Source organism: Malania oleifera, chromosome 4 (genome assembly GCF_029873635.1).
Source record: "Malania oleifera isolate guangnan ecotype guangnan chromosome 4, ASM2987363v1, whole genome shotgun sequence".
Classification (NCBI taxonomy): Eukaryota; Viridiplantae; Streptophyta; class Magnoliopsida; order Santalales; family Ximeniaceae; genus Malania; species Malania oleifera.
In genome coordinates, this window is record NC_080420.1 from 111,765,535 (window position 1) to 111,790,467 (window position 24,933).

The window sequence follows — 24,933 nt, forward strand, 5'->3', positions numbered from 1 at the left end:
TCCTATACGGTCGTCTACTCACCACGTTTTTTGAACATTTTAGCCTCATTCGCACTGGGATACCTTGCATTTGACCTACGCTGGATGAAAACTTCAACAAAAATGCTAAATTGCTATTTTATCACTCCCTAAGCCCTATACATTCCATATTAACAATATAACTTAAAATATCCTACTTACCCTGATTTTGGGATGATTCCCAAACTCCTCAAACTGAAATTCTATTCCGGCTAAGTTGTAGAGAATCTTCCAAGGATCAACATGGTAGATTCTGATTGTTGAACCGGCAAAAAATGAAGCCAAAAACTTAGAGAGAAGGTGGGAGGGCCATTTTCTAGAGAGAGAAAATGAGAAAAGGAAAGAATTCTCACTGAAATCCTGATTTTCGCCTATATATAGGTGACTTGCCACGTGCCCTCGTCGATGAGACACGTGGATTTGTCGATGAGCCCAAAAAGACCGTTCATTGACAAGGTTGAGATTTCATCGACGAAATTCAAAATATCTGAAACCTCTCTTAGCATCTCTTCGTCAACAGAACATGCATACCCATCGATGAGACTATGTAGGTTATTCGTCGATGAGTAATACTACCTCGTTGACGAGTCCCTGCTTAATGCCCTTTTAAAATTTTTCCTTCCCCTTTCTTTTATTCTCCCTTTTCCCTTTATTCATTTCCCTTATTATTTTAATAATTAAAATTTTTTGGGTCGTTACAGTTAAAATCTGCAGAACCTAGAAAACTAGGCTTTGATACCAAACTTGTAATGACCCGAAATTTCTACCATTTTTTTTAATCTTTGATACCATAACTGTACAACCCATACCACATTGGGGTACCGGGTTTACCTGTCCAAATCTCATTTTCATAACCAAGCAGCATAATCATAAACATAAAAATCCTGAATATAATACCAGAGTTCTAATACCATCATATTTACATAAATACTCTCAAAACCTTATTACAACCCCACTACACAAAAACATGTCTAACTGTACACATGACAATTCTTACCAGTGCTTACTTTCGATAACACTATCTATGCCCTGTCCTAGAGCGCTAAGTTCGATCCTATCAAGGTTTTGAAATGATGAATATTTATAGGGGTGAGACACCTCTTAGTAAGACGGAATAAGTTATTATCAGTGTGTGGTAACATGAGTTTTAGTGTATCAATTTCACACCCATTAAATCATAAACTTCAACTGAGAGATTATATATGGAAATTGTACTCACGCATACATATATATATATATATATGCAAATATTTTTGGTAATACATACTTTTCTCAAAACACACTCTAACTCAAAAAAATTTTCTGTGTAAATAAATCAACATATATAAATATAAGAACCTCCCTTGTAGGGCTAACTGGCTAACGACATGTTTCCCCCCATGTCGAGTTGTGCAGCCTGAAGGCTGGACTTAACCGTGGCTGGCCTACCACCAAGTTAAGTCAACTTCAACATACGTCTGTAGTACGATTAGCCTACTAAGCCTGGTCTAGACTCCAAGGGCAGTCCACAACACTCCGCACACCATAACAACTGTCTACCACCGACACTATTATACCAAACTGGTGTAGTTGCACTCTTTGCCATTTCACTGTAGCTACGCTACCGTGCTCTATATATAATTGGTCCACTGGGGTTCTTAATTCATATATATTGCAATTAACATAGTATTATATAATAACAATATAATGAACTCCTCATATCCTACCAACGTTATATTGATATTTATATAATGAACAATATAACGACCTCCTCATAACCTGCCAACGTTATATTGAAATTTTCATAACCAACAATAAAACGACCTCCTCATATTCTGCTAACGTTATATTGCGGTTTTTCATAATTTTATATAAAAACAATATAACGTCCTCTTCATATCCTGCCAATGTTATATTGCAATTTTCACAACAAACAAACAATAACATAATCTTATTTTCAAAAATCTGTATAAAACCTGTCAAATCACATCTCGGTATAAAACCTTCATTTCCTGTCTCAGTATAAAACGACATATCATACCTTGGCAATATAGTCATCATATCATAACTGGAAAAATCATCATATTTAACACAAACCATAAAAATCATCCTCATGCCACACAATTTTTGACTGATAAATTATAACATTATAACTGCTCAGAAAAATATAAATTTTTCTAAAATAAAGTATCATTATCTCTAGGGTTTTTCTAAAATTCAAACACCAGGTTTTTCTCAAAAACATACATATAATAATACCAAATTTCCATTTTTACATGCCTGATTATTCAAAAAAAAAAAACATCTGTTGAATTTTTGAAATGCCTGACATAACCAATTTCCCTTACCTGTTTACTGAGAAAGTGCTGCAGGGATCCTTAAACTAACGCCTGCGGCGTTCGAAGCACAAAATCCTGTTATTCATACATTTTAGTTTAATTAGATCAACCCCAAAATGATAACCATATTAACATTTCCTAGGCCCATACACTCCCCATAATTGTTTAAGCTTTCAAAATAACTAATATAATTCATCTTTCTTACCCTAACTTTGGAGTGGTGTCTAGAATGTCTATACTACAAAACCGCTCTAGTTAAACTACAGAGAATCGAAGTTGGGATCCCAAAATGCCATTTATCCTTCGATTCAGGCATAAAATGGAAGAGAGAGAGAGAGAGAGAGAGAGAGAGAGAGAGTATTTTAATTTTTCTAAAAAAAATTTGACTTGAGTTCCATTTATATGTTTCTATCCCAGAACCAAACCGTCGACAGTTTGGTTTTTAACCAAACCATTTCTTACTGTTTTACCCTTACCTGGCCGCGGTAAAACAAAATCGTCGACAATTTTCTGAGCTCATCTAAAACCATCAACGGTTTGGTTTGTACCAAACTCATTTTCCCCTTTTCTTAATTATTTTTATTATTATTATTTTCCGAGTCTCTACAGATAAGCACTATTTTTTTGTTCCATTCAACTTGTACAATTAAAAATTAATTATATCTAACACTTTTTTTGTACCGTTAATTCACAAAAAGATTTTCAATTCCTGTAAATATATAATATAATTAAAAAGCGCACATACAATTATGGTAAACACAAATCTAGTCTCAACATCCATATAATCAAAGATACCAAAACATGAAATGAACATTTTGAAACATAAACCATCATGCATAAGTCACTGTACAAAAATAAGAAAAAAAATAAATCGTATGACAAGATGTTCTTCAAAATTTAAAGATTTCTAGTTAAACACTAAGAAGACCTGATTTCCTAAAAACTAACTAAATGAGTTCCAAGTAGCTAGATAAAGCAACCACCTACAGTCTTGTGCAAAAAAATGTTGTCCTTGCCAGGGGCCTCCCACTTCATCTCTCTTTACCAACACTTTTGAGTCTAGGAATAAAACATTGATGATGTCCCTGCACCAACTGCTTTTATATGACATGTACGAGTAGATTCCACTCATGATAAGCATGATATTAAAAGAAGTGGGACTCACTTGCTCAATGCTCAAAAGAGAGTCCCAATGATTAGAGTTTGAAACTTTTATGCTGGTACTCTCATGCAAATTATAGAGGAAACTACTCACATGAGATTTGCAACTCGCCGATCATAGTTAGGTATCATATTAGTATTTGGACCCGTTGAAGTAGTATGGATTAGCAACTCCATCCCTTAGTTTTTTCTCACTAAAAAATAAATAAATAAGAAAGGACGAATTTCTTATTTCTTTATTGGTTAGTTTTAGAATTTCAATATTGAATCCCCTACACTAAAATGCTATATTAATAACTCACACAAGTCAAGATTATGCATTGGTGTATATTGAGGTACTCATGCCACTTCAATAGATCCAAAAACTAACATGTACAAATTTCTATGATGGATGGGTGAATTTACAAATCTCATGAGAAAAAATTGCTTCTCCTAAAAAAAATTATAAAGAAAACTACATGACTTCAAGACAAAAGAGCCTAATACAAGGTGTGTGTTGCTACATGTGCTAGGAAGATTTGGAGTTTTCAAAGAAGCTACCCTATGTGAGGAATAGAGTGGTGGAATGCTACTTTTGGATAGTTGGTACATGTTATGAGAGCCTCATTTCTCCCTTGCCTGACTCATCCTAACTAGAGTTATTGCCTTCACCTCCATTTTGGACAATACCTATGATGCTTTTGGCACCATTGATGAGCTTCAGCTTTACACACATGCCATTAAGAGGTACCCACCTTCATCTTTCTTTTTCTTTTCTTTTCTTTTCTTTTCTTCTCTTCATTAAATGGGCATCCATTTATATATATGGCTGAGTTGAGTAATGATTAATTTTCATTAGGTGGGGTGTTGGCGCCATTAATGGGTTGGCAGATTACATGAAAGTCAGCTCAGGGCGTTTCAAAGAATTTGAGGAAGAGATGGTTGAACAAGAAAGATCCTACAGCGTCCGCCACACCATTTAAGTACCATGGCTTACATTCTTTTGATTTGTCTTAATTTACAATTATGTTTGATTACATTATTATTTTTTATAATATTGGAGAAAAATAATACACTGAAAAAGTTGATTCATTTGTTCTTTTCTTTCCTTTCTTCACAAAACCCCTAAGTCAAATCAAACCTTGAAGTCACTAATATTTGACAAAAGAAAAAAAAAAAATTATGACAAGAATTTACCTTTCATTTTTTATTATCGAGAAAATTAAAAAATAAAATAAAATATACAATAAGTAAATACATAAAATTAATATTTTTAAAAATAAGTCTTTATGCAAACATGAAATGGAGATGGGTGAAGGGGGTGGCAAGAGGATACTATGCAGAAGCCAAGTGGCTGAACGAAAAGTATGCGCCAACATTTGAGGAGTACATGAGCAAGACCTAACCACAACAGTTTATCGCTTGCCTTTCATTGGATCAAAACCACGCCTAAAATCATCACTGCTTCAGAGATCATTTGCCACCTCGTGGATGACATTGTCAGCTGAGTTAGCTTTCTCATCTTATTTTTCAAAATTACAATTTCAGCTTTGATCATACGTAAAGCAATAAGTTTTATCTTACCTGTTACAAAACATACCCACATCAACTTTTGATGAATACGCACTATTATGAAGTTTGAGCAAGAGAGAGGACATGTTGCCATAATGCCCAAGGGTGGGCTTATTGGCTTTTTCTATTTTCTTGTTTCTTCCATGCTAAGGGCCTAGTTGTGTTCCTTAGCGATTAACACCAAACCACTTAAAAAAGCCATGATATGTCCTTTACATTTGCAATGAAATTCCATATATAAGGCAAAATTTTAAATGTCTTGATGATATAGACCTTAGGGTCACTGCTACATTTTGTCCTCATGCAAACTAGTCCTGTCAAAGCACAATTTTTAACAAGTTAAATTGCGTTTAAGAATCAAATATAATTGTAAATAAGGTAAGAATAGTATAATTACTTTGCCAGCTACAAAATATAAGTAAATAACAAAACAAAGATATTTTGCGCACAATAAGTGCAGGGAAAAAAAGAAGAGCGAGAGAATTAAAAAGACAAACAACAGCAGCATCAACCAAGGTAACAAACACATACATAACAAAGGAAGCAAAATATCTGACATTTCTCATGTGAAATAAAGAGTCCCCTGTCTTGAAATATATATATATCCCTAATATAAAAATTAATTTGCTAGTGCCTTAGTCAAAAGATTTCAACAAGTCTTCTATGTTATTTTAAGCCTTCCCCTGCACCAAACATTTGCAGAAGCTGGACACTTTGTACCTCACAAAAACTGCATGTGTAGCTCTTTCATATTTCTGATAACAAAAGTATAAGTCCAAGAAGAGTCTTCCTCTTGTAATTCTAATAGCAGAATTTCAAGGTAAACTTGGAAGCGTGGAGTTCATTCTAAAATCTTTTCCCAAGAGGTAAATATCTGAATCAATGCTAACATTGACAGACAGGCATGTATTTTAATAAATTATCAAAAGAAAACTTGCACATCCCCCTATCCGCTACAACCAAATTGCCTAAAGCAAAAGCAAATTGTCAATCTCAGTCAATCCTCCAAAGATGAGCAAGCAAAGCTATGGAAACTTCACCTGAATAACAGTAAGTTCCAGCAACAGTTCCCTCTCATGCCAAGTATTATCAAAGTCTGCGTCTTTAAACACAAACATGATTGGAATTATTCAGAGATTAGCTTCCATCAAGTCAAATAAATACTATCCAAGACTGCAAATCCAGCAGCAACCCCGCCCTCATTTGATGAAGAGACCTTTGTCCGCAGCAAGTAACCACTATGGTCATTCACGATCACCTTTTCGTTGTTCCTGTATATTAAAGTCATACATCTTTATATGAAGTAAACAATTGTATAATTAAGGTTCAATAAGCTTTAGCTAGCGCTTGGTTGGAATTTTGAAATACGTCATACACTACCAGTAAAATGAGGTGCAAACTGTTAAGTCACCACTTATCTAACGACTAAAGTGGTTAGATTGTGGACTAACAATGTGTATCAAGCCTTAAAAGCCCCCTGAGCATGGCCATGTGCAGCTCAATCTCATGTGAAGACAGGCAAAGAATAACACCCACTAAGGAATAACATCATTCAATTTAAGATACTTAAACAAATAGAAAAATTTGGACAGGAATATGTTGGTTTTCAAACATGTTATCGACGAAATCTGTGGATCCATACACTGCTTTAAATCTATGAGATAGGAATTAGATACCTTAGATAAGCACCATATATCCCAAGTTCTGATATGACCTCTTCTTTGTGACAAACTCCATCTCGTATTAGATATGTAGGTGAAATAGTTGGGAAAATTCTTTGCATAAGGATGTAAGCAGCATCTCTTTCATTCCCTTCTGCTTGCAATCTTTGTAGGGTTTCTCTCACGTCATCACCATAGATATTGTTTCCTAAAGTGTGGTACCATATAATTGGTAAAACAAAAAATAAAAATGCAACCCAAAGAAGGAAAAAAAAAAATGGAGAGGAATAAAATAATGTCTATAAATATTAGAACCTCCGCCTTCTCTTTGGGGCTTCATTACAAATAACTCAGGCCTCGCAATAGCATCTCTCACAATATCCAAGTCATCTAGACTCCACAACCCAGCAAAGCACTGCTGCAATTTTGCAATATCTTCTTTGTTCTCAAGGAACCTGCACACAAGCCCAGGAAAAAAAACCCTTAAAGAGGTGCTGAAGGAACAAAATGCGGTTCCTCCACTTAGAAAAGCTAGAATAATGGGAAACATAATCTTAAGGAGATCCAGAATGTTTTCAAAAGCATTTTTGAGGAAGAACGACTCTAGTTGAGCATTTACTTCTAGTTAACTTCCCATTTCATGGATTTTGTTCCTCAAGCCACTGAAACGAATCCATAGCACAATTTTTTTTTTAATCCTTTTGTGATGGCACAATCATGAACAAATTTCTTCTTCTTAATAACAATTAAAAAGTGAGCAGATATTTCGGGCTGAACAAGAAGAAATAATTCACCTTCAATAATTTTTGCGCCACTCAAAACATATTTTAGACAGACTATACAAGCAATTATAAGAAACTATTGAAATAATACATGTTTGGAAATAATTCAAATTCAATAACTAAAGGATTATTTCTTCCATAACAAAAACTAAATAAATAATTGAAAAGGTACTATTCAGCTAGTTCTTAGTTCTTAGTTACATGTTTATTTTTTCAATAATTTACTCCACAAAGTCAAGGAAAAAAATAAAAAAGTGAGAAAATAAAAGGAGAAATGGAGATGCAGCCACAAGTCAAGGTAAGTGAACACGACATGGCTTGCTGACCACCAGCTTAAATGTGTCAAAGCCTTTCAGGAAGGCATTTTAAGCCTGCTTAACCCCTCCTAGGCCTCTCCATTCTCCAACTCTCCTAATTCCTAGCAAAGCATTGGCATGCCACGGATTGCAAAACTAAATAGAACTGCCCAAAAATAATTACAGCCATCATCATTCCTTTCTATAGTTTAGTTTCCCAATGCACTCATAACACAAATATACAAATGATTCAGACCATGATAAATATATAAATTAACCATAACATCAAATCCTTACCTCTCAAGCACACCAGGTTTTGCAAGTTCTTGTTGAATCTTCTTGGTGCCTGCTAAATGATAAGAGATTGATGGGCACTTGATGGCAGATGACTGCTCCATCAAGAGCCTAGCTCTCCATTCCTACAAAGTGAGCACTATGAGTACTGAAAATAATGAAATAAGCATTGTAATCTGATACTGGAGCATCTTCAGGCATATACAATATTAAAAGCACATTATAAAAAACACATAATAATGTTATTTAGGAAACCGAATAGCTCATCTTTAAAACTTCTTTTTAAAAGTATATGCGCGTGTGGGGGCATGTTTGCATGTGAGAGAAGGCATATTTAGCATCATCCAGTTTGGGGCTATGGCTCTGAGTTAGTCACAGTTGGCCTATATCTCTTTTAGGCATGGTTTTAAAACACAGTCACGGGTAATGTTGCGTAACAGTTGCGGGTGTCGCAGAAGAAGCGGGCGTTACGTAACAGGAAGTGGTTGTAGCGACCGTGAATTTTTTCCATGCATGCACAACCATGCCAAAATTGAAGAATAGACATGGAATCGTTTAAAACATGTTTTTAATGAATTTTGACCACTTTTATTCAACAAACAAACACTTCTTAATATGCAACATGACTTTTATACTAATTTTAGTGCGCTGTTTGCAGGAAAAAATATTTTTTTTATGCTTTCCACTACTTTAAAAAATTTAGACATGCAATTGAAAATGAAAACCAATTAATTAGAGACATAAAATGAATCAATATACAATTATAACATACAATATATTCATTAGTATCAGGTATGTGAAACAGTTACATTTAATAGTTCCATATAATTTTATCATTTTCAAGAAATTTAATTTTAAAATTTTACTATCCAAAATAACAATAAGTCAATAACGAAGCAAGCATAAAAATTTGGGATATTAGGGTTTAGGCAATTTAGGCCCATTAAGCAATTTAAGACTACATAGATAGTAGTTTCATTGTATTTAATACTTAATAGTTACATATTCTTTTGTATTTTTCAAAAATTTTAAATTTTAAATTCTAATATTCAAAATATCAATAACTAAGCATGACAATTTAGGCCATTAGGGATTAGGCAATTTAGGCCCCTTAAGCAAATTAATTAGTTAAGATATAAGCATAGAAAATTAGCAATTAAAAGTGTAAGTAACTAAGTACTGAGTAGAACTTGGAAATAGTTAAGTTATAAACATTGCATAAGCTTAAGCTATAAGCATTCTTTTAGTAAATTAATTAATTAAGCACTTAAGCTATAAGCATTGTTTAAGCTTAAGTCATAAGTAGCAAATTAATTATTTAAGCTAATAAGTTGCCTAACTTGCTTTAGCCAAAAAAAAAAAAGAAGAAGAGTAGGGTGGAACAAATAGTACATGCTGGCAGTAGGCAGACCCACAAACAGGAAGTCAGGACTCAGGAACTTATGAACACAAAGCGTCTCCCATTCTCTACAAAGCTCAAAGCCTCAAATCCTCTTCGGATCCACCCAAATCCCAAGTTTCTAGCTTGATGGCTTACTCAAATCTACCCAAATCACTTCCAAACAGCAACAAATTTCTTCCCAATAATAAAGCCGAACTTAGGGCCCTGACGGAAGGAGTGCAGATATGCAAAGAAATGGGTTATATGAATGTGGAGATTGAATGTGATTCTAATGTAGTGGTCGATTGAGTTCGTTCTCAAAGATGCATGGTATGGTACTTGTGGGATTTTTGGGAAGAGCTTCTTGAGGCTCTTCCCATGATTAATTTCACCATTGCTCACAAACTCAGAGACGGAAATAAGGTTGCGGACTTATTGGCTCGTCAAGGAGGAAGGCATCACTATGAGATACCTAAAATTTGATTCTTTACCCTGTCTAGTTAGAGGCATGATACGCCTTGACAAAATTGGTCTTCCTAATTTAAGAGTCTAATGTGTCATTTTGTCTTTGTTTCGTTTTGTTTCGTTTAGTTTTTATCAGTTTGTAGCTTGTTTTGCTGAAACCACGGTATTCCTCCGCCGTAAGGGGTTTTCTAATAAAGAAAGGAGGTGCCGCCCTCTTTTACACAAAAAACAAAAAACAAAAAAACAAAAAACAAAACAAAACAAAACAAATTTCTTCCCAAATGGATAAAATTTCAAAGGGAAGGGGATGCAGATCACCTTCGTATGGCGATTTCAAGCACGAATTTCTGTTTCGGCACATAGACCACTAGATCTAAGCTGGACGACCATGGGAAGAGGGAGAATTGGAGCAAAACTCAGAAAAAACAGGAACAAATTAGGTATTTTTTAGTATATAGGGCTTTCGGCAGGGAACGATGGTGTAACAGGGTGTAACAGCCCATAACGGAAGCGTAACCCCCTTTATGGCCTGTTAAGGAAGCGCAACGGCCGTTACAGCCATGATTTTTTTCCTCACTGCTACAACGGCCCATATCAGTATCAGGGCCTTGAAATTCCATTACATAAGGGCTGTTATTTAAAACCATGCACTTAGGAATTCCAATAGGAGGTAACTCTTAAGCCTTGTCTTTTTGAAACTCAGTTGTAGAGAAGGCGGGCAGGATTGGCTGAGCAGAGAAGGACCTTGTTCACTTTAGGGGGTCATATAACTTTGATTTTTCCCTTTTTATCCTTTATTGCTTTATTTTTGTTTCTCTGTTTAGGATTCCTGTGTGGATTGTGCAGGTTGCTAATAGGTTAGAGAAGTTGATGAAAGATTTCCTTGAGGTGGATAAGAATAAAACAGATTTAGGTTTGTCAGAATAAGGTTTGTAGGCCTAAGTGTGAAGGCGGTATGGGTCTGGGTAACTTAGTGCCTGCAAATATCATATTTGTGGGTAAATGGCTTTGGTGCTTTCCTTTTGAGCCCAAGTCCCAATGGCGCAGGGTGATTCACATTTCGCATAAGTATGCGATCCAAAATAATGGTTGGGATGCTATGGTAGGTGTTAGTGCCACTGATGTGAGTCCCTAGACATTTATCGCTTAGATTTTCCATCTTGCTCTTCCTTGGGTGAGACAAAGGCAGCACATTTTTTCCAATGTTGCTCCTATTCTTAGAATATTTGATGCAGCCTTTCCAATGTTTTGGGGAGCATCGAGTGTGTCCATCTGAAAAATTATCCCTTCAGATTTTGTAGAGGGAAGGAAAGGAAGAAATTTTGGAGATGTGCTACTTTTGCTTTTGCTTGTTGCATTAGGTTGGAGCAAAAGGCAACAATTTTTAATGGGCAGAGGAAGTCATTTGATTTGGTTTGGAACAGGATTCTTTTCTGGCATCTCTGGTGTTCTGCCTTCAATTTGCTTGATTCTGCCTTGTTGCTGTGTTGTTCATTCCTTGTACTGGTATGTGCTGATTGTGGTGCACTGGGGGTGGTTCGGAAGGTTCTACAGAGAATTCTTCTGCTCATGCTGTTGAAGTGGAAATCACAGCCATTAAACTGGTTGGATCCTCCAACTACTGTCTTAGACGCTTCAGAATGCAAGTGAATATTAACGCAAAAGTCAAGTCCAAGTATCATTGCATTCTCCTCCATCTCCACTCCTCCTGTCTCCAAGGATTATGAAGATTGGATCAAAGAGAATGACATTTTGCTTGTGTACTTGGAATAGCATGGAGCCACAAATTATTGCAGACATGATGTTTCATAGAACGGCCAAAGCTGTACAGCCACAGGACGATCTTCGTGAAAGCTTCTCAATAGCTTAAAACCAAACCATGTTTTGATTTTATAAGAATTTTTTCAAATATGACTAATAAGGTAGGTCCATCAATGAGTATCATAGCACTCTCATGGGTATGTGAAGGAACTCAATATCCACCAACCAGTTAGTGTTGCTGAGATGATTAAGAAGCAACAAGATGAGTTGACCTATTTGTTTGGTTCGAGTCCAGAGCTTCAACCTGTCCATGGTCAAATTCTTGCCAGTGAACCCCTACCATCCATGAATGAAGCATATGCTAGAATCTAAATGACCACCACAGACAGATCTCAATCCTTTTCCCGAGCTCCTTCCCATGACAGTTTAGCCATTGGTGGCACTGCCTCTAAAGGGAAGCGCCAGATGAGGTTTAGATAGCGGTCATGGTAGAGGTAGTGTATTAGGACAAGGAGTTCGTTGTGGCAATTCTTGCATATGCACACATGCAAAGGAAAACCATATTGTTGATTGCCTGTTAGGATCTCCATAGGAAACCAACTTGGGCTTATAAATTTCTTTTGGAGGGTGATTCTACTATTGACACTTCATGTGCACCTAGCCACCCCAGAGAGAGTACTTCATCTATCATGCCACAATACGTGTATAACAATCTTTTCTGCATGGTTCAACATCTCCAAACTCAATCTTCTATACCTAGTGCTATTGTGGCCCATTAAGGTACAACTAGGCTTCTTGCCTCTTCATCCTACTCACCTTGGGTTATTGATTTTGGTGGCTCCTCCCATGTAGTCTCAATTTATGCTTGTTTCAAAAAAATAAATAAATAAATAGCCCCACTATTTTACAATCTAAGGATAGTCTTGTTGATGTTCAATTACACTGGTTTTCCAATTTCCTATGGGGATATACTTTTATTTCCTTTTGTCCCTATTTCATCTCTATTATATATGCATAAATTTCTCTTGAACCTATTATCAGTGCCAAATAACTAAATCTCATAACTCTTATATAACACTATTTCCTTCTCATTGTGTAATTCACGACCTCTGATGAAGAAGAAGATTGTTGGAGGACTTGAGAAGGATGGCCTATACCATGATGGTGATGGTGGTCGACCCCGTTCTTTTGTCATACAAATTATTCAATTTGTACTAATGAAAAATGATGTTTCTTTGGATCAATGGCATGCTCATTTTCTTTGAAAATTGTAACAAGTTTTTCCCATCTTTAAGCATCTCGTTTGAGTGTTCTACATATAAGTTAGGAAAGCAAATTAGGACTTCTTTTCACGTGGCGTCAAGTCTTGTAGCAAATCATTGTTTTCTTTTATTCATTCAAATATTTTGTAATTCCTGTTAGAGTCAAGAATTTGAATTGTGTCCCCTTTATAGATGGATTTTTGCATATGACAAGTGTTTACTAAATTCTATGAAGAAACAAAACTCAATTTTTCTTTCATATTCAAGCTTTTCAATGTGATAATTCACTAGAATTTGTTCAAAATGAGCTTCAAGCTTTTTTCTTGGCCAAAAAAAAAAAGGATTAAACATCGGGTGTATTCCTCTCAGCAAAATGGAGTAGATGAGCAAAATTGGCGCATGTTTTGTTCATGTTCTACATACTAGTCAAGACAAGTTCTCTCCTTGAGTTGTAAATCATGTGTTGCTGATTGAGCACTTGCCAAAGAATGTGAGTCACCTAACAAAGATGAAAGAAAAAACCAACTAAAGTGATTCAGAGGTCGATCTAGAAATTGAGGATTAAAGTCTGAAAGCCAACTGTCTGACAAAGATTGTGGTGATCTTGTTTAGGAAGGTACAAGCCCAAATGATGTTTCCAACCAAGAAGAACTAGACCTTTATCCATCAAGAACCAGCTTGTTGATAAAGATTTTTCCAATCTGTCCTTCGTCGCCAACTCCAACCCAATTATGGAGTGTCATTGCACCTTGGCAATGATCAAACAAACTCCCCCAAGGTCTATTCAAGCGCACACAAGTCTTCATCTTGCAAAATCTTCTAACTCCCTATGAGTTGCATCTACTTCACTTAATTGCCAATGGTAACAATGCTTGAAGTACCTAGACATCCTGATTGGGCATTAAAGGCCTCAGCATAAGCACCTCTTTGTAACTCGTGTAGGCTCTTGTTCAAGCCTCTTCGATCATCTCTTTGGGATAGAATGACTTGAAGACCTCCTTAAAGCCCATCTTAGCCTTGGGCTAAGAGCAGGATATATTGTTAATACGTGTGCTACCTGTGTTGGGCCTTAAATCCTTGAAACCCAGGCCTAGTTGAGTTGGGTAAGTCATTCAAATTTGGAAACTTACCTAAAATGAGTATAAACTTTGTGGTCAATTTTTCCATTCCTAGCAACTCCCCTTTCATGATCCACCTCGTCAAAAAGCCTCCATGGCTTGTGATGTTGAGTTTGCAATCTTAAAAAGGTCAGCTATGTTCAACCCACAATCACAACACCAAAGCCTAGGCATTGCAACTTCTAAATGAGGGTTGGCCACATGTTTCTCCTCTGTTTTCTTGAGTGTTGCTTGCCAAAACTTCTTCAATCCAATGCCTCCACTCAATCTAGTAGGAGAATCCTTTGGGTGGTCCCTTGACATTTTTTCATCAAGACAAATTTCCTAGAGGCATTAACTCTCAAGTGCAGGAAGAAGACGTGGTTGGGTGCCCTAAATGTCTTCACCCAAGGGTTTGAAGTTTTTGAGAAACAGGACCATTCCATCTCCTTCGATGACCAGCAACGTTCGCAAATCCCCATTTGTGAAGATAATGGAGAAAAGTAGTCTCTTGTTTTTCTTTATAACCCTCCAAGTACTACCTTTCTCTTCAAACAATAATTGTTTTTTTTTAGTTGAAACAGAGCTCTAGTCTTCATCGACACAATTACTAAATGATTTCAGGCCGACTGCAAGATAATGGGTTTGAAAAGGTTTGAGATAAGGAAAGCAAGTTTGGTTGTAGATTAAGGCAAAAGAGCAACCAAAGGAGGTTCTACTATGAGGATTGTTGATCAGTGGTTTTGATTAGGGATGAAGGTTGTAGTAGAAGCAGTTATGGTTGTAAAATAGGGCAAGAAATACAATAGAAGATTCAACTACTTAAGTTACTGCTTTAGGGATGGGTTTTGACAAAGGTAGGGACCACTTTCTTCCCCACAAACCCTTTCGTTCATGCTGACAGCTCTATAGGTAAATTCCATGACACAAGGTGATTAAACATAAGAATGGGGTTCATTGGAATGTGTGAAACTCTAGAGAAAGTGGCTTTGTTTCTCATGCTAGGCCAGGAAGGTTGTGTTGCAAGTTACTAGTCTTTTCTTCCAATTCACCTATTTTATAGTGGGTAATGGCAACAAGGTCCGTTTTTGGGAGCTTGAGTGGGTGAGGGTTCACTGTTGTTGAAGGTGCCTTTCCTGTTTGAATTGCCTTCCCTTCATAATGCACCTATTAGCACCCTTTTTCTATTCTTTGGGGGGATTGGGGTGGGGGGGGGAGGGTTCTCCTTGGGATTTCCACTTCTTTTAGGAATCTCAACAAAAGAAGGTTGACAATATTACCACATTACTCAATAAGTTATCATTCTGCACCATCAAGGAGGAGATAGGAGATTGTATGGGTGGGTGATACATCATGTCTTCTTTCCACTAAATCTTTCTTTCTTTCTCTCCTTGAATCTCCCACACCAGTTTTTTTTTCCTTGGAGCCAAATCTTTTGGAAGGCTATATTTCCCAACAAGACTCAAACTTTTATTTAGACTATCATTTTGAACAAGATTAACAAGCACTATGTTTCAAATCAGAAGGCCTAACAAGACTCAATCTTGACATGTGTGTGATGTGTCGTGAGTCAAATGAAATGAGTGCTTGCCTCTTTTACATTTCAGGGTTCCTACCCATCTTTGGAGTGCCCTTTTTCTTGTTTTGACGAATCTTAGGTGCCATCACGGGTGTTGGGCAACTTCTTGCCCATGAGATATTTGGGTTTTGGGAAGTGCTATGGTGTAGTACTATTTTTCTATTTTTTGGATCTTATAGATCAAAGGAATGCAAGAACCTTTCCATGATCACATAACCTCCCCATGACTATTACAGGATAGAGCAGTGTTCTTAGCCTCTCTATAGGTCCATTCTTTTGGGATTTTTATGGGTGTACCACGGTACAATCTTGTTAGGAATTGGAAACTTAGTTGTTTTTCTTTGTTTTTCTAGAGAATGTTTAACATCAAACCCATTTTTTCATGAGAATGGGTCTGTTGGAGTGGGTGGCACAACTTAGAAAACAAATCGCCTCCTTTTTTAAAAAATATCTGGCATGAGTCCAAAACAAACAAGTACCCTAGCCCAATCTTCATCTTTTCCTCGTCGCCTCTACCAATCTTGCAGTCCCTTCTATAACCCTAGCTACCTTTACAGATGGAGTCTTCATCTTTGAGCAAGAACTGAAGGTTTCAAACCAATAAAACACAAATTCCTTTGATTGAAGACCCCCACCACACTAGATACAGAGTTGATCCTTTGTCGTCATTGCAACCTCCCTCCCTGTCTACTCTTCTCAATTGCTTCCTTCACCCTAGTCAATCTTCTCTTCTGACAACACCTAGCTCCACAATCAAAAATGGACTAGCTAATTTCCTTCATCTTTGCCACAAAATCAAAACAGATCTCCCTCGCCACCTCGCAAAACCCCATCACGAAGCTTTGCCACCTGCCACCCATCACCCTTCAAGTCCCCCCAGAATGAACATCAAATATCTCTTCCCTTTCCACCCTAGCCTTAACTCCAAAAACGACCATTGTTGGATGAATCAACATTCGGTACCAAACAATACCCTTTCAAATGCTTCCAAATTCCCTTTCCAAAGCTGGATAAGGCATTAGAGAACCAATCAGAAACATATTTGGGAATCACTCCCACCTATTACATGAACGACTGTGTTCAATAACGAAGATATAGGGAATCTTCCCTATTGTGTCCAATCTCAAATCAAGGGTTATCCCTTCAACCTGGATCAAGTGTTTGCTCCTCTCTCTTATTGTAAACGAATGAAACCATGGAGCAAAGCCTCAAGAGAAAGGAAGGGAAATTTCACGAGAGAACCATCAGGCCGAAAAGTAATAGTGCTAATGTGTTTACAATCAAGAACCCATTATATAGGACATCTTACAAACAATTTAACAAGTGTGCACCTCTCCTTCATGAGAGTTGCACACTTTTGCCTCGTGTCTTCGCACTTAGGCTCCAGCTGCCCTTTATGCCTCACCGTGCCTTGCACCTTTGACTACCATGCATTATATTGCTGGCAATCCAATGTTCTATGAAAGGGCACTATACAATGGGATTAACAATCATATTGCAAGGGATGTTTTTATGAAGAAGGTTGTGAGGACTCGACTTGTGAAATTTGTGGATCTGTTCAGGATGTTTTCTTGAAGGCTTTATTTAAACATGCCTTATATAAAGACGGCTTTATGTGATATCCATACACCTCCAGCTTAAGGGGAAGTGTTAGAGAGCATATGTTATTTTAGTAATAAGGTGATGTGAGTGTAGCTATTTTTACCTTTCATATCCTATTTATTATTATATAAAATGGCGAACCTGCAGCTATACATAAACTCCAAGGGCCTGCCAACTGGGTCTTCTCCCTCTAATATCTTCTCCTCTTCTCTCTCTAACACTAGGTTCTGCATTTTCTTTATTGATCCTCCAAATTATTTCAGATTTGAAACATGTTTGTTTGGAGGAGTGTAGCCAGCAGATGTACAAAGAAATTGGAGGGCTTTGTTCATTTTTCACTTTATCTTCTCTCCCTTTGTTTGCTTGCTGTAGCAGGATACCTTGTCCTCCATTACTGGTCTTATTCCTTTCATCTTAGTAACATTTCTTATTTTATCCAAAAACAAAAAGGTTCAAGGAAAAGGTTAATCAGTAGCAAATTCCAACAAAATTTAGTATTCAGCAACACCTTGGGCAGTCCCTGAAAATTTTGGAAGCTACTAAATTATATTCGCCTTTCAAGCAAATATGGGAATGTAGATGTTCTTAGTAGGCTGATTACTCGAGCCCAGGACCCAGGTCTTATCAGTGGCCAATCTAGGAGGGGAGGGGTGGAGGTCTTATATTCAGTTTTCCAACAATACGATCTTGTTCCTTGAGAATAATGCTATAAAATTCTGCAAGATTCTAACTTTGCTTAGAATCTTTGAGAAAATCTCGAGGTTGAAGATTAATCTGTCTAAAAGCAGTATAGCAATTACTAGTTTGTGTAGCAGGGAGCTTGAGATTTTTAGATCTTTAGCAGGTTGTGAGCCCTTGGCTTGGCCTGTCTTATCCTGGTCTTCCTTTAGGGGTTAACCCTTTATTAGTTGTTTTTTGAGACCCAGTGATTGAGAGAGTGGAGAATAGGTTAGAGGGGTGGAAGAGGGCTGGTTTTCACTAGGGGTTAGAATCATTCTCATTAGTACCTCGTTAGCTAATATTCTTTTTTGTGTTCTATCCCTTTACAAATTTGCCTCTAGGGTGGCTGGGAAGTTGGATAAAATTATAAGAGATTTCTTGTAGTCGGGTATTGGCGAGAATAAAAGGGACCATTTAGTTAGATGGAATGTTGTTAAGAGGTTTAAGTCAAAGGGGGCCTTTGAGCTCGGTAATGGGGATTCTAAGAACATATCCTTAATAGAGAAATGGTTGTGGTGGTTTCCCTTAGAATTTAACTCCCTATGACACCACGTAATAAAGAATAAATATGAAATACACAAGACTGGATGGGATTCTAGGGGAGGGGTAATGCCACTGCAATTCCTTGGAAGTTTGTTTCCCAGGTTGTTGGCCTTTTCTTTCCTCTCATGTGTTTTAAAGTAGGTACTGGGGATAAAATCTACTTCTGGGAGTACATTTGGGTTGGTGAATGTTTGTTGGATTTGTTGGTGCCACACTTGTTTAGACTTTCCAGTTTCCACTGTTCACAATACACCAATTTCAGCTTTTTATTCTTTTGAGGGGGGGCTCTCTTGCTTGTGATTTCCATTTTTTCAAGTCTAAATGAGAGACAGGCTGATAAGTTAACTCTTTTACTGGGGGTGCTGGATTCTTTTGTGCCAAATTCATAGGGGGATACAAGGCTTTGAATTGGGGACATTTGAGCATCTTTCTCTTCAAAATCTTTCTAGTCCAATCTCATAAAATCCACAAATCAAAGCCCCATCCTCTTACACAAAGCTGTTTGTAAAGCAAAGGTTCCTTTATCCAGGCTTTCATTTGGACTCTAGTTCTTGACAAAATCATTACAAATAATATACTAAGAATAAGGAGGCATTGCCAAGCCCTTAGTCCAGATATGTGTATGCTGTGCAATGAATCTAATGAGACTAAAAGCCATATGTTCATTCATTAAGGTAGAGATACATGTGGAACAATTTGTTTTCAAACTCTAGTGAGGATTGGGTGATACATGTGAAATAATTTGTTTTCATACTCTAGTGAGGATTGGGTGGCTCCGGCTACAATTGAGGATTTTTTGAATGTGAAGTTTTGGGGTTTCAAGAAGGAGAGAGAGGATATTTTGGGACTCCAGTTTTTACAATCCTTTGGTCGCTTTGGCTGGAATGAATGATAGTCCTCAAGGATCAAGAGACTTCTCCAATATTGCTTTAAGAGAGTAATTTTCTTGCTTCTTTTAGAGCTTATTCTTTAGGGGTTTTTGGAGATCTTTTGCTGTCCAATATTAAGGGATTAGAAGGCAGCATTAATGTAATTTTTTAGTTTTTCCTTTTTTGCGCTTTTTTTTCTTGTAAGATTTCTTATCCTTATTCCACTTTAATTATGCATTTTTTTAATAGACTTGTTTTATAATTTAAAAAATTATATTCGCCTTTCAAAAAATTGTTTTATCAATTTCCAGGTTTTGAGAATTTAGCAGAATTGAGATGACTTCAGCACTTCCTCAAAAATCCGTGCCACTGGCACCTTACAACCAGCTTCCTACAAATAAACAACAAATTTTTAAGGGAAAGTAGATATTTCTGCTTATGGCTTCAAGTACAGGGACAACGAAGCAGGGTTTCTTACTGATTCTGAAGGATAATCAGTTGGGGCATAGCCAGCCCTAAAATAAATGACTGCAACTACTTGGCCATCTCTACAAGTACAAAAAAAATTTCAAACGATGAGTTAGAAATAGAAAAATGTAAAACCGTTACGGTAGATAACCAAAATTAACTTTCATCACATAAATCTACATACAATATAAGTGTTCCATCTGGTAAAAGCTTCCCCTCTGCATCAATTTCTGCCATTGTTTTCCGGATACTCTTCACACCATGTGTATTATTAAGCTGAGGAACATACATCTAAGGAGACTATGAAGCTGCTAAATATTATATGAAAAATAATGCCTTCTACACATCTACTATTTAGGGGTTAAATCTTGTAACTAAAATTTGGGAGTGGTATAAGAAGCTTCCTCAGATTCTCTATCAAGAAAAAACAGCTGGAACAGAAAGAAGTCATTGAAGTTATCTGAACCATGCATGCAGCTGTGTATCAATGTTTCCATTCTCAGAAATACAATTACATCTTTCACAAATGTGGCCATTTAAACAGATAAATTCAGGATATCTATCCTTTAGCACAGCAGAAAGCCAGTGTTGGTCATACATGTTGTGTTCTTCAGATTGAACAACAACCATGACTGCAGCCCTGCATAAACATTAAAACTAGAAACATTTAGAATGACTCAGTGCAAAATATAACAGCAGAAAAAATAGCAAGAAAGCAAACTATGATCCATGTGTTTTACTCGAACCTATGGTTATTATATTCATTCCAAGCTTTAGCCAAGGCCTCTGCAAATCTACTGGCAGTAGTGTTGCCAGGGACTCTATTGAAATCCAATCCAAGGTATTCTTTATACTGATTCAGCAAATTTCTGCATGGTGATTAGCTAATAGATAAATAATTCTTCACAAATGTACAATATCTAACCTTTTTATGATGTTTACAGCAATCTTTACTTGGATAAGAATAGTAAAATTGTAGTCTTGTGGTCCATTTGAATAGTACAAACGCAATAGGCCAGAAAAAAATTGATGATAGAGGGGTGATTCAGCGCGCATGGTAGCAATACACTGTAGGATCTGTCAGCCAGGGATAATTACTGGGAGATATGGTGGCAAAGAGAGAGGGCAGAAACACAGTGGTGGAGCCTATGGAAGGAACCACTGTGTGAACCCTCAACCCACACTTCCAAGTTCTCAGAAAAATTTTGAACAGATCAAAATGGATGACCAAAATGGGAAGGGAAAATTCTGTACTGCCTATTCATTATATGGCTAACATAAATATTAGACATGCTTGAATAACCAGAATTCTGACCCAAAAAACAAAACTAACGGATTTGAAGCTTGAAGGGTGAGAATCAACCAGACTAGGCTGAAACAATTTGCACCATTATGCATAACAACAAATCCAATTATAGCATAATACTAATATCTGAGAGAAAATATCCACCTACAGAGTTCACCATGACCACTCGTATAGTGAGGATTCAGTGCAAATGCTTCTAGCAATTATTGTTTGCAACGAGGGTTCATAGTTTGTAGGCTGATCAACCAAACTTGGAGAAAAATGCAACAAATTTAAAAATAAATCAACTTATCTGTTTGCTCTTTAACAACTATAACAAGGCTATACACCAGTTAATGGACAAGGCTATACAGCAGTTGGTGGTCAAAATTAAATATAACAGAATACTTTCTAAAAATTTTTATAAATTTTCGAAGAATCTAATACAATTTTGCATGAAAAATGAAAAAACTAGGAATATAAGCACCAGCACTGAGTTGCTGAAAATTTACTTAACCTGTGGAGCTCACTGACAAGACAACCCAGCCCAGGAAATGAAGATGAAATAGTGTTGAGCTCTATTTGAAGAAGCAATTTAGTCTGTTGGTCAAGCATATAATCAGAGCGATGTAAGCCCAAGCGTATTTCCTGCATTAGTAATTGAAACATTCATTAGTATCTTCGTTACCGTAGAACCCAATTTGAAATTCCACTTTATGCCAACATGTTACTATTACTAATCTGACTGAAGTGGATAAGTTTAATACTGCAGACCCAACAAAATATTTTGATGATAAAATATTGTTTTCAATTTATTTTATAATTTGGACATTTAAGAAAGTATAGTTTGCAATTTGTTAGCTTGATCATTGGTTTGAGTAAGCTAGGAGTTTGTTTTATTGCACCGCACCTTGAACTGTGTATCAGGTTTGCAGGTTTGTACCTTGAGCAACTTTTTATGCATGCACACAGTGTAGGCGCCCCCATAGTTTTAAAACACAGACCGTTGACCAACCAGGTGAAGCCACTGGGTCGGTCAGACCGGTTGAACTGGCACGTCAAACCGGTAATTTTAGAGTTATATGTATAATGATAATTATTTTTAGAAGTCTTAACAAAATTTTATAAATCGTTGAAGAGTTAAAGATTTGCTTTAATTTATAGAATATTGAATAAGAGTAAGTTGTTTGATTCCAATTGAGAATTTATTTAAGATAAAAAAGTTTAAAATTTGGTCTTATTTTATACATATTTATATGCATTTAATGTATTATATATTTGGATATGGAATAAGTCATTATATATTTTTTTCATTGAGAAAACAATCATCCCCTACTGTCTGTGAGCTGGCAAAGATTCTCTCCACCCTTTCAAGAGGTCCTAGGTTCAATGTCAGTGGTGTGCAAAATTTGCAAGCTTTTTCCCCCTAGACAAGTGAGCACCCGAGTCAACCTGCGCGACTAGCTGGGCTTGACCGAGTTACACCAAGTCCCCAAAATTTGACCAGGAACTCTGGTCTTTTGTCAAAACTGGTTGGGAAATCACCCAGACTGGGAAAGTGACCAGTTCAGGTCTGACCCGGCTGGACTGGTCAGTCCGGCCCGGTTCTTTAAACCATGGATACCACCCTTAGTTATTTCACTCCAACTTCTCATCTATTATTCTCAATTTATTCTCTCCACATGTGATACCTATTTACTTCATGCATAAGTTGAGCATATGTCATTGACTACATTGTTTTCAGATTATTATTTTAAATAAAATGGGTCACTTAATGAACAGGCCCATATTGTTCTGGGCTCTATTTGGATGATAAGGACGGCTTGCCTCATATGGGTCTTTCACTGAAGGGTCAGGTCTTTAACAAGCCCAGCATTACAGTGAGTTCGGTTCAATGTGGTTCAGTTTTAATCAATACTGAACATCCAACCGCAATAATCAATTTTCTAAAATTCTGAGCCAACACCAAACCAAAACCGACGATTCTTTTACCAAATGGGCTGGCACTTGGAAGTTCTACGGTTTCATTCAGATAATAAACCAATATTTATTGACCACCCCCAAAACTTAACATTTAATCTTCTCAGGACTCAACCTAAACTTCACAGAAACATTTAATCTTTACAGCACTCAACCTGAACCTCAGGGAGTCACATGTAGGCCAGGCGCACTCATGCATGCAGGCCCAACCAGGCAATGGCAAAAGCAGATGAGGGCAGCCAATGTTTATAAGAAGAGAGGGCTTGAACATTTCAATTGTATCCAATGTGTGACTAGGATCTAGGAATGGATGGGGAGCAATGACTTGGGCAGTTGACTCTTGTACTCATTTTGCCCCACATCCAAAATCCATGAGGGCAAGAAGGCTCCCCACCTCTAATAAATATCACCATTTCCCTCTTTCATTCATCTTCCAGGCTTCAACTTGAATTAGAATTTCAAAGAAAAGCTGAGAATATGAAAATGTAATAATTTAGTACAAATAGAGAAATATTATGAAAAAATTGGTAATAGATATATTTATATTAATTCATAATTTATGACAGTGTAAAAATACATTATAGAACTTATATATTAATTCATTAAGATATTAGGTTTTTTGGTTTGGTTTTGAACCCAATACCAAAACTGAATTTTTTATTTTCAAGAGGAACTAAAACCTATAACTAAAAAACCAAGCCGAAACTTATTTCAGTTTGGTTTCAAGCCGGTTTTTGGTTTTTTGGTAAATTTGTATGCCCCTACTGTCACAGACATCAGATGTGTACGAGGGAAATCTTGGACTTAAAAGGATGGTTTGGGCTCCAACTATATGAGGCGCCTTTTACAGGACAAACTCGTGAGGCCAGATGGTCAAAGCAAACAATGCCTCCCCAGAGTTGGGCCCAAAACCATTACATTTGGTATCAGAGCTACCCTAGGGATACTATCAAGTAAGCCCATACACAAGGAGCTTTGAGGAGGGTGTTAGATTTTGGACGGGGGAGAATGTCAATCCCACATCGGCTGTGTACTAGGGAAATCTTGGGTTTGTAAGGATGGTTTGGGCTCCAGCAATATGAGGCACCTTTTAAAGGAGAACCCGTGAGGCCAGTGGACCAAAGTGGACAATACCTCACTGGAGTTGGGCTTAAGGCTGTTACACCTACCCATCATAAGGAAAAGGGCGATTGGACCAATCAACTCGTGGATTTTATTAGGCAAGCCCAGCGCCCAAGCCTCAATTCTCAAGGGAAGAAGGATCTTCACCCATTTGTAAGCGAAGTCTGAAGCCTCTCTTCAGCTCCCCAAGAAAATGTGGAACAGATCAAACTGCAGAGCAAATTCAAAACGTTGATAGCTTGGTTCCAATAAAGACTTTTGGAGAAAAAGATGGAAAAGTTTTTTTAAGTGTAAAAGAGGCTGGATTTTGGTTCTACAAAGGGACAAGAGGCTGGTGTTACCAAGGCTAACAAAGAGATGGTGATTTGGGTAGGAAATCTGATGTTTCAGGCTCTAAGTCAGCTGAGTTGTGCAAGAGAAATCAGCTGAGCAATTGGGTAAAGGGATTCAGACTATACCCCTTGGAGGAACCCTGAGCATTCCAAAACAACTTTTTTAAGGTTCAACTATCAATCAAGTGCTTCAAATGTCAAGGTATTGGGTACCGAGCTGCACAATTTCCAAACCAAGTCATCACTGTTGCAGATAAGATTATAATGATGATGGCACTCAAGTAGTTGAAGCTGAAACAATTTTTAGAGGAGCTTACTAATATATAAGTAAAGGAATTAGTCTGCAAGGCTTAACGGAAATCTTAATTCTCAAGTGACTTAGATGA

At 37.0% G+C, this 24,933-nt stretch overlaps 1 protein-coding gene across 5 annotated transcripts in view; it reads right to left on the bottom strand.

Annotated features, from left to right (window-relative positions):
* Window positions 1-4,984: 4,984 nt before the first annotated feature.
* Window positions 4,985-24,933, bottom strand: part of LOC131154001 (glutathione synthetase, chloroplastic) — a 39,339-nt gene continuing 19,390 nt past the window's right edge. The window contains exons 4-13 of one of the 5 annotated variants that reach the window (XR_009136299.1): window positions 21,631-21,761; window positions 20,575-20,697; window positions 20,300-20,468; window positions 20,013-20,104; window positions 19,839-19,908; window positions 8,085-8,206; window positions 7,025-7,164; window positions 6,725-6,917; window positions 6,089-6,319; window positions 4,985-5,362 (exon numbers count right to left, since the gene is read on the bottom strand). Coding sequence is in view for 1 of the 5 variants with exons in the window: in XM_058106454.1 (XP_057962437.1) it covers window positions 6,196-6,319; window positions 6,725-6,917; window positions 7,025-7,164; window positions 8,085-8,206; window positions 19,839-19,908; window positions 20,013-20,104; window positions 20,402-20,468; window positions 20,575-20,697; window positions 21,631-21,761 (1,062 nt within the window). In the remaining 4 variants the exon portion in view is untranslated. Of the gene's footprint in view, window positions 5,363-5,558; window positions 6,320-6,724; window positions 6,918-7,024; window positions 7,165-8,084; window positions 8,207-19,838; window positions 19,909-20,012; window positions 20,105-20,299; window positions 20,469-20,574; window positions 20,698-21,630; window positions 21,762-24,933 lie in introns of those variants that run through there. The other 4 variants (XR_009136302.1, XR_009136300.1, XR_009136301.1 and 1 more) reach the window with 4 other exon arrangements.